The sequence below is a fragment of the Trachurus japonicus genome, chromosome 9, assembly GCF_045865225.1.
Source record: "Trachurus japonicus isolate A0001 chromosome 9, Traja_1.0".
Classification (NCBI taxonomy): Eukaryota; Metazoa; Chordata; class Actinopteri; order Carangiformes; family Carangidae; genus Trachurus; species Trachurus japonicus.
The window spans coordinates 37,484,653-37,494,734 of NC_140915.1; the positions used below are offsets into that span (position 1 = coordinate 37,484,653).

Here is a 10,082-nt window from a genome sequence, read left to right on the forward strand (position 1 = left end):
TTATTGTATTATGGATACTAACATAAAGATACAAGTATGCCTACACTATGAAAACTACTACAATAGACAATAAACAAACAACTTGCAGCATTACTGCTCCTGCCTCCAGTGGTAGGTCTGTATCAAACTGCACACTGCTCCCAGTTAGTAAAGTCATATTGCAAAAACTGTTAATATTAAGATATGAGATAAACACAATCACTCGCTATATTATAATCAAAGCCTTCAAAATAATAAATCCCTTGTGCTGCTTTCATCATCTGTTGACTATTTTTGGAAGGATGACATCAGAGGTAGCTGTGCCGCTGCCTCTCCTCTGCCCCCGAGGCTTTGCCCTTGCCTCCGCATCCTTCCCAGCATCCTTTGTGAACGTGCTGCTTTCTCTACGTTGATGATCACCACACCTCCTCCTGCAGGTGGGACTCTGACCTTGAAGATAAACACACACGTGCACGTGCATCACAGGATGAGACAGACGGTAGTCGTCAAAGTTCATGTCTGAGACTTTAAATAGCCTACACACCTGTGTGAACACATGTGTGCAGCACGTTGAGATAGTGCTGCTTCATCTGTCGCCTCATGTGCTCTGTGCTGTAGACATTGGCTATACTGCAGAGGTAGCGTCGCTGCCCAGCTGTGAGAGCAGGGTGCTGAGGTAGAGACAAGTGCTGATACGATTACACATGGAAGAATGACATTAACCTTGTTACATAGAAGAAATATGATTATCATAATGATCCCATTCCAACTGTCTTAGAAGACCCTTAAGAATAACATAATGAAAACCCACTTGAGCATCTGTTCCAGCTTCACACTGGTTATACCTGAAGGAAGGGCGCAGACATCATAGACTTGGGGATGTGTATTGTCTTCATGTGCTGGCCGCCTGCAGACATGTTCACATGTGTCCCTCTGTACATCCTCCTCACCTGCTGACCAGGCAAACACTCCAGACCTGCCAAGACAACATGTCACACCACAGTGCCCCATTTCTGACCGTTTAGATCATGTGGATTGTCATTTAAGCAGCTCATTTGAAGCATAACACGTTATGTATATCTTGATTTGCTAGAGCACAGCTAGATTTCCCTCTATACTGGTGAAAATCAAATTAGATAGATAGATAGATAGATAGATAGATAGATAGATAGATAGATAGATAGATAGATAGATAGATAGATAGATAGATAGATAGATAGATAGATAGATAGATAGATAGATAGATAGATAGATAGATAGATAGATAGATAGATAGATAGATAGAGATAGACTAACATTACCAGATAACATTACACACAATTTATTTGTATCATCAAGATCATTAAAATGGACAATAAATTTAAGCTCGAGTGTCAGCATAGATGTCACAGTGTAAAAGAACATGGGCTTCTGATTCAATAGAACCATCATTGCATAGAATACATACAATATATGTATGTATATATACAGTACGTGTAATATATGTCTCGCAACCACAAGCTGTTTTTTTGGTACTCAAGTTTTACTTGGAGCATTAATTTCAAATATTCCACGCAACATTATTGATGACTTTTATAACAGCTAAACAAGTACTTTCTAATCATTTTGCAGTATAACATTTTACATAACAAATGCTATCATCTGCTATATACTGTATAAAGTTCTTAATATCACCAACATTAAACTGCTGCTTATATGTTGATGTAAATGCATCTGTAAGTATACAAGTCTAAACAAAAGGTACCTTTACTTCTGATACTTATGTCGTTTTAACTCCAGTTAAACATTTTTAAATGTAAGTATCATTAGTTTGTAACTGAGATATTACTACTATCTTTAAAGGATTTGGATGCAGATTTCAATGCTGCAGATGCCATGATTAGGCCAGTACACTGAGAACAATAGGTTTAATCATACAAGGAGTATAACACCTGCAGTTACTGTTCCATTCACATCATATATTTTGTAATTCATGAATGAAATCAAGTATTTTTTTTGTAGTTGTCTCTTAAAAGATCATTTCACTCACCATCCGTGCATCTGTTGTTTGAATCTGCAGACCTAAAAATCACAAGTCCACCATCTTGAGAAAAGAATGACTAAATCCATCAATTTGCATCCATCCATGAGTTCTAATGTTGTCGTCTTACCTCATTAGGACGTGACCACTTCCATTTTTTAACAAGTTTTCTTTTTTCAGGTGATCCACAAATGTAACCCGCTTTCTCATTGTTATGTGAAATCACAATATTTCCTGTCGATACGTCAGAGAGGCTGCAAAGCGTCTTCAGCAGCTCATGTGTTGCAGCCAGCAGGACCTATTAGTGTGAAATGAAGCCAGCACAGAAATCTGACGCCTGTCCCAGGGCTCCAATTACAGAGCAGAGGTCTAATATACTTGAACCGTGAGCGTGTTCTCATCTAAAATGTAAAACACAAACAAAATTACAAGCCTCTCTGTTTACACACTTTATTGAGCATCATGTCCAATATACATTGCATTGACACAAAATGGAAAAGAAAACAACCCCAAAAACAAATAATGGCGTTAGGGTGGATTACCTGGACACACCATTTTCAGAGCGTATTGCTTCATGACATTTCAAACGCACCGAATCTGTGCAAATACAGTGAACACCGGTCAGAGGAGGTCATGGTAGGTTAGAAAATTCTGACTTAAAAAGGTAATGTCAACAGCAGTTATGTGATCATCAAGTCTACAGAAATCTACTAACTGTACACATCACATTCACCCAGAATGAACTACCAATGGTATCCTATTTAAACATACCCAACTCCTTCAAACCTGATTGCATGCGCCAAAAGATGGATAGCTTTTCTTTTTTTCAATGTCAGTCACAGATCAATCATGTATAACATAATTCAAAATCGATGTCATCATGGCTTAATAGTCAGCAACACCATCAATGAAAGTGAACGAAAGCCAATGGTTTTCCAGACTCCACCCGAACACGACTGTGTAAATTCTTTTAAAAAATAAAACCTATTGTGTTTAATCCCCTTTCACGACACTTATTTATACTTTTTTACTAAGTGGTGAGTCAAGTCAAGTCTCTATCAAGAGTTATAGCCCAAATTCAATGATAGTAAAGGTGATAAATATTATCTAAGTATGCACCAATCAGAACTCAAGATGTTACTCAACAACCTACCCAGAGTCCTCAGAGTCTAAACCCACGAGTGAAGGTGACTTACGAAATCATCATTGATCAAAAGCCAAACGTGCCACAACAAAGAAGGTAAGAACGACTAGCCTAATTCTACTATGGAGCCTCTAAAATACGCCCATGTTAACAGATTAACAACTCAGACGACCATAAACCTTTGTCAAATTTGTTCTCCTTTTAAATTGAGGTAAGCTCAGATGCCAGTTAACCAGTACACGTGGAATAATCACAGCTTAGGTTATTTTCACAGACTGATTTTTTTGGTTGTCCATGAGTTATAACAACGTTGTGAAAAGACATTAGACTGAGGAGATCATCTTCACCGACGACGAGGACCGCACGTTAAAGGAAAGGGTCAGGGTTATTTGAGGTTGATATCTTACTGATTGCTGATTGAGACCCTAACAAAGTTTGATCCTGAGAAGTTGGCACAAACCTTCTCTTAGCATTTAGCTGCTACACTTGTGCAAGTCATTGCGTTAGAAAACAGCAACTCTAAAATCTCTGAGAAAGCCATTCCATTTGTACATCCACGGCTGGCAATGATGGACGACAGAGCTGTTCAGGTGGATCATGCGGGTTCGAGAGTCGTGGTTTCGTAGCTCTCAGACGTACACTAGCATAAGAAGAAAACGCTAACAGGAGGCAGTTTCTCAGAAAAATAGACTAAGAAAGTTCTTTAAAAGTTCTCAACCTGTCCCTCTAAAACAACAAACAACCTGTGAGGAAGTGAAGCCAACAAAAGGCAACGGTGATTCAATGACGGTGTTGAAAATGATCACACCTATTGACGAAGAGATTTGCTGGGCCGACATTAATCCGGTGGCGAGTGTGCAGCAGGGAGGACGAGCGATGACCTAATGATAAAACGGGCTTTCTTTTTGTTTTTACACAATCTTGACCACTAAATTGCATAAGAAACCTGGTATAAAGTAGAAACTGTTCAGCAGCAGATAAAAAAGCAAGTTAATTTACAGTAGTGACATATCTTACATCATTAATTTTTCAAAATAAATAAAATTAAATATACAATTCCAGGTAGGAAACAGGTTAATTTCGCTGGTAGGGTGCTCAAATTGGCTCATCTTGCGGAAAATGACAACCGTTCAAAGAAACGTGGCTGAAGCCAACCGGTTCCTCTGACTGGCAAAACAAGGGGTGCAAAAGCCTTTTGCTGAAATTTTCCCTCTGAAGGCATTTCCTCACTGAAAGAAAAGAAGAAACACAGGCAAAAAACATCTTAGATACTATTACACCCAAGAGCAACGGTTCATATGCAAGTCTTAGCTGAAACAGGTGAGTTTACTTACCCTGGAATTTACAATTGACTCCTAATCAAAAGCCATCTCTTGACTTTTTCTTACACAGCGGGCCACCTTCCTCTTGAATTCACCGTTGGGGTCCTCCCTCCACTCTTTCTGTGGGGAGCAACATCAGTCTTTCTTTAATGACCTGTTTGTCTTGAATTTGCCAACATTAAATGAAGGGAAAAGTGATTTCTGGAGTGAGGGAAATGGAATAAGTGATGTAACTCACCGCAGCATCCACATTAGCTGGTGAATCGCTGTTGGGGTCTGCCAGCATGGAGATAACACTAATCATGATTGTCTCTACTGTGTGGATGGGGAGCCAGCGCTCCTCGGGCTTTTCATAACCAAACTTATCTTCTCCTGGCTCGTGTAGAATCGAGATGCAAACATCCCCGTTCTTTGCGACTGTGAAGGAGCGGAACATGAATATAACTACCGACGTAATTTGATGACAGCTTTCATTAGAATGAAACTTCAAGTCGGGATAACGCTGCTGCTCAATTAAAAAAACACACACACACACAGTAGCATTCAAGCATCCATTTACATGCCCACACAAAATGAGTGCAGTGTAGATTTGAAGTAAACAAACATCAAAGGGTAGGCTGGCTGTGTTTACCGTTTGGGTGCCAGATTTCAGTGATGAACTTCATCTTCGGAGGCCGTAGTGGATAATCATAGGGAAAGGTTAGGTACGCTTTGAAGAACCCCCCTTCACTGCGAATGAGAGGAGACACACGGCAAATTAGACATCATGGGAACGATGCCTGTATATAAACAATATCAAAAATATTGTTTCCACTTACAAAAGGGTATCTTGTGGACCTATGATCACAACCTCCCATTTGTATATGTCATCATCATCTATGAGACCAGCTGAAAAGCCCTCCACAGGATTCTTGTTGAGCTCTGGAGAAAGAAGAACACGTCAATGCATGCATTCATCCCTCCATTAGCTGGAGCTGCTCTTCCTTGAGGGTCACACTGAGGCTGCACCAGTCCATAATATGTCTACATAATGCACTGACACTGGGCAAGAGGCGGGCTTCACCCCAGGCAGACGACTGACTTAACACAGAGAGGCCTCGGCTGGGAGGCGGCTTCCACCCAGAAGCTTCTAACTGTCAGACGACAGCGCTGACCGCTGTTTAGAGTACAGTGAACACAACTACTACGACATGAAAGCAACGTGTCTACATGTGTGAGCCCATAAGTAGTGAGGTAGAGTTAAAGCTTTTGGTTAAAGAGTCTCATATTAATGTGGATGAATCTACATTACCTACTTGTTAATGGGTCCATTTTCTATAAATATATCGTTTTGTCTTCATAGTTATTTTGATATTATTATTTAGTGGTCGACTCTCCCAGTCCCAGCATTTCCTAGTTTTGGTTTCCCGGTCATGGGAATAACGCCGCTGGATTGCTAGTCGACATTGTTTATGGTCGGAACTACGACGTTATCTGATCGTCTTCAAACCTCCGACTTTCATTCTTGATTAATGAAAACATTCTTGGCAAATGTTTTTTGTGCACAATGTCTTGTGCCGGTCCAAGAATTTCATCGTGCGCGCGGAGGCTCATGGGAAATGTAGTGTGAAAACACTTTGCTTTCAGAAACTCCTTGTAGTCCCTTTAATAAAGTTTGTATGAGTGTCAACATCCGAATTTACCTCTTATCTTGAAAATCTCATTGTAGACACACGAAGGGAGACAGGTAATAATCTAATATTCCCTCTGGGGATTAAGAAAGTAATTTGTATAAGCCAACTGGTATGTATTTTTTTAGGAGGTGTTAAAAAAATGTGTCAGGAAAAAAAAAATGGAACAAAATCTCAACCACAACTCAACAGAAAAGTGTGTGTTAGGAAATGTAAATACTCAACAGCAGTAAAGAGCAGCTCCTCCACTGTCAACACTGACAGAGGATGATGAAATAGTAGGTAAATATGAAGCAGATGTTCTCCTTTGCTGACAACTGTTACAATGCAGACAAGTGTGGAGAAGCCACATGAAATGTTTGGTTCACTGCAAATTAATGACAGAGATCTGTTGTGACTATACTGTATATATATTTTCTGTATGTATAATTGGTGCCTTCAAACATTAACACTGACTGATGATCTTAAAGCAATCCCAATATACTGTATTAAACCATCATAAGAGATGAACCATTGGTCTGTGGTTGGTATCATATCATCATCTTTGTTTAAGTGATATAAAGATGAATCAACTTGTCACTTTGTAGAAGAATCAGTAACAGCCTGACAAGTCCATACGCGCATGTTAAGTTTGGCCGACGCTCACCAGATCAAATCGTGATTTTCTAAAAGAATGACTGTTGCAGTGAATCACATATCGCTCTGATTCAACCACAGTGATTCACATTCCCACACACAAACCAACATTAGCATGTTGTACAATGCACTAAATCGGTCACAGAGTGTGATACTGGTGGAGTGGATGCCATGTTAGAGGGTTACTGACATTTCATCACTAAAACCTTGAATCCTGCTATAGTCAGTGGTTAACACTCTTCTGCAATATTTAAAGCAATCTCTGTGTATTATTTTTGTTTTCTACAATTTTAGAGAGAAAAGGGGAAACAAAGCAGCAGCCTGTAAAAGAACGGGAAAGCCAGGAGACTTGAGCTCTCAGATAACGTCAAGATATTTACTATTTACACACTGTGATAGTTTCCAAAGGGGGGGCTACTAGATACTAACCCTTTTCCTTTTCTGTCATTTTGAAAATGTGAAAGATGAAAATAAAAAAATCATATTGTTTAAAATGTAAAAGGGAATGTGTCTTTGTGCCTTTTGGAGATCATTTCATCTTCCACTTGCTGAACTGTTCACATTAAGATAAATTTGACCAGGGGTGCCCAAACTTTTGCATGCCACTGTATATCAAAAATAATTTCAACTTTAAGATAAGACAGCGTGTTATCTGGACTGCTGACACTCACATAATACTAAGATGTAGGTCAGGCTTATTTTCCTGAGGTTGAGGGCTCCATTTGTTTTCTGACTCACTTGACTTTTGAGTTTTTATATTAAAAATCATATTATAATGGCCTAACACCACCACAGTATAAACAGACTGAGTATCTTCCACATGAAGGAGATCAAGAGTCATAAACTTGTTACTAATTTAACAAGAGCTGCTAAAATGAGAGTCAGCAACAATCGTGGTTGAACTTGGTGACAAGTGCTGTAAAAAGAATTGTATCAAATAAAACAATCCGTTTTAAGATGAGCCATTCATTATCCAGGCGGCTGTGGTGCTGAGCTGGACTGTCAGTGAGCTGCAGAGCAGACCGTAGATCAGCTGCTGACATCTCAGTGTCCTGCTCCAGAGAAGAGGTGCCACTGACAGATCACTAATAATGTTAATGGTTTATCTCGAAATGAGGCGACAAGGAGAAAAATAAACGAGCTCGTACGTTGGAGGCTTCAACACTGATGCGCATCCTGAAAAGCCGCGACAACTACGAAGCGATACAGCCCGAGCCCGACCTGACACCACAAACATTAGATATTATCTTTTATCGCCAGGTAATCATAATCCGACGGTCCTGATATAGTGGCATATTGGTCTATGAAGGGCTCAGATTATATGGTGCTATCATCAGCAGAGCCACAGTCCTGAGAGCAGAGGAGTCCCTGGACTGATTATTCCTTTGTTCCGTCAGCTAACTAATGTCGAAGTTGCTAGCCCGTTAGCCCGGTTAGCGGTGCGACTCATCTGACGGTTCACACACTGTTGTCTGAAGCACGAACAATACACCTCAGAGTCTTTATCTTTATTTTCACCAGGGATTAGCCACTGGTACGGCTTAGCCTCACGCCGGGCTGCAGTGATAAAGGAGCCATTATGTTGCTCGGTTAGCTCTGTGAGCTCGCTCCTATGGCGTAAACAACACAGCAGCGGAGCTATGAAGAGCTAACTTAGCGCTAGCCGCTAGGTAGGTGGCCATTAGAGACAATAAAGGCTCAGTGCTGCGTTTCCTTTACCTGCCAGTTGTTTTCGAAGAAGTAGTGCTGATTGTTCGGTCATGGTACGCGGACTTATTTGAAAAATACTTTGTGCCGACAAATGCTTCCCGACAGACAGGTGTAGCTGCGGTCCGGTGGGATGTCGCTGTGCTGCTGCTGCTGCTGCTGCTGCTGCTCTCTCTGTGTTTTGACACGAGCCTCAGCTGCTGCCTCGCGCTCTGCGCATGCGCGGCCGCAGTCGGCCCGTGTTTATCTGAGTCTTCAAGGAAACGTTTCTTGAGAAATCAACAGGCAGCAACAGGGACAGCGTTGTTTACAGCCTGACTGTTCAACAGCCCTGACCGATATGATTTATTATTGATCTGTAGTTTGTTACAGTTGAGCTCCACTGGCTCTCAGACAGGGTCTCTGGCCGCCGCCTCGCCACAACAAGGCTTTGTTTGTTTAGTCTTCAGATTCCACTTGATGTTAATGATGATGAAGAGATGATCACTGATCCGTTCATTGGTTGGTGTTTATTTCGGGGTGCTTTATTGTGGTTGTGGTTTACATTCTTCAAATGTTTAAGCTGCGGAAGCCCACTGAATGTTTAGCAGCTGAGGCTGCTGCCCCGTCTCTGTAGGCAGAGGTGGGAAAGCAGCTTTTGTATGAGGGGCAATTAAATTGTTAAAAAAAAAAAAAAAAAAAAAGACAAGTGGTGGGCAAATAATTCAGCAGTAGCCTGCTTTGCAATAGAGAGGCATGGTATATGGGGAGCTGAATATTACCAAAAGATAATTTTGCCATTGTAAATAAATAGCTTCAAATACTTACCATATGTGCACTGTTGTTATTATTATTATTAGTATTAGTATTAGTATTGTTAAGTTATTGCAATTATAACCAAAAGCGAAGTGACATGTTGTAGCTTCACGTTTATTTACTAAATCAAAAATATTGTTGCACCAAAAAAAAAAAAAAAATGATGCGTTCAGAACCGTCAGAAGTATGACGATCAACGACTAAACTCAGTATTGAGAAGGCGAATAAGACGTATTATATATTCATACATCCTCCAGCTTTCATCTTCTACTTTTACTCTTTAGATATTGTTTCATCTATATTAGTAATGGTTCAAAAAATGTTTTCAAACTGTTTTAAATAAATCTGAGTGCACTTTAACCTTTCAATTCATTCATACTATTCTTCACTAATTCAAGTAATTAGCACCCATTTCATACATCCTCCATCTTACATCTTCTACTTTTACTATTCAGATATTGTTTAATCTACATTAGTAATGGTTCAAAAATGTTTTCAAACTGTCAGTGTTAAGTAAATCTGAGTAGACTTCAGACTTTCAATTTCTTCATACTGATCTTCAACAATTCAAGTAATTTCAAACCATTTCATACTCTTCATATTCATTTATATATGAATAAATGTTCATATATTCAAGATTTCTTCAGCAGTTTCTTAACTTAATTCAGCATAGTTTCAACAATTTATTCAGCTCATTCAGCTTCCAGCTTTCAGCATTCACCCGTATTTCCTTCAGGAAATGCATTTTCTAGTTAGTATTAGTATTAGTATTGTTAAGTTATTGCAATTATAACCAAAAGCGAAGTGAC

The 10,082-nt window shown here is 39.8% G+C and overlaps 2 protein-coding genes across 2 annotated transcripts; both read right to left on the reverse strand.

Moving 5' to 3' along the window:
* Window positions 1-219: 219 nt before the first annotated feature.
* Window positions 220-2,286, reverse strand: LOC146982156 (uncharacterized). The gene is made up of 5 exons (XM_085787735.1): window positions 2,130-2,286; window positions 2,009-2,040; window positions 825-955; window positions 524-650; window positions 220-429 (listed from the first exon to the last, which is right to left on the reverse strand). The coding sequence occupies exons 1-5, from the start codon at window positions 2,207-2,209 to the stop codon at window positions 257-259; spliced, it is 543 nt and encodes a 180-aa protein (XP_085643861.1). The 5' UTR covers window positions 2,210-2,286; the 3' UTR covers window positions 220-256.
* A 149-nt stretch (window positions 2,287-2,435) lies between these two features.
* On the reverse strand, window positions 2,436-8,642 carry LOC146982157 (ubiquitin-conjugating enzyme E2 G1-like). The gene is made up of 5 exons (XM_085787733.1): window positions 8,491-8,642; window positions 5,284-5,386; window positions 5,097-5,194; window positions 4,704-4,882; window positions 2,436-4,585 (listed from the first exon to the last, which is right to left on the reverse strand). Exons 1-5 carry the CDS (start codon window positions 8,531-8,533, stop codon window positions 4,499-4,501), a joined length of 510 nt encoding a protein of 169 aa, XP_085643859.1. The 5' UTR covers window positions 8,534-8,642; the 3' UTR covers window positions 2,436-4,498.
* Between the last annotated feature and the right edge of the window lie 1,440 nt (window positions 8,643-10,082).

Bases quoted from the DNA above. Each gene is read 5' to 3' on its own strand.
- LOC146982157 (XM_085787733.1), bottom strand. From the start codon at position 8,533: ATGACCGAACAATCAGCACTACTTCTTCGAAAACAACTGGCAG. The intron at 5,387-8,490 runs GTAAAGGAAACG...TTCTTTCTCCAG, and splicing joins TCTTCGAAAACAACTGGCAG to AGCTCAACAAGAATCCTGTG. The intron at 4,883-5,096 runs GTAAACACAGCC...GCTCCTTCACAG, and splicing joins TGAAATCTGGCACCCAAACG to TCGCAAAGAACGGGGATGTT.
- LOC146982156 (XM_085787735.1), bottom strand. From the start codon at position 2,209: ATGAGAAAGCGGGTTACATTTGTGGATCACCTGAAAAAAGAAAACTTG. The intron at 2,041-2,129 runs GTAAGACGACAA...TGTGATTTTTAG, and splicing joins AGTGGTCACGTCCTAATGAG to GTCTGCAGATTCAAACAACA. The intron at 956-2,008 runs GTGAGTGAAATG...TTGTCTTGGCAG, and splicing joins AAACAACAGATGCACGGATG to GTCTGGAGTGTTTGCCTGGT.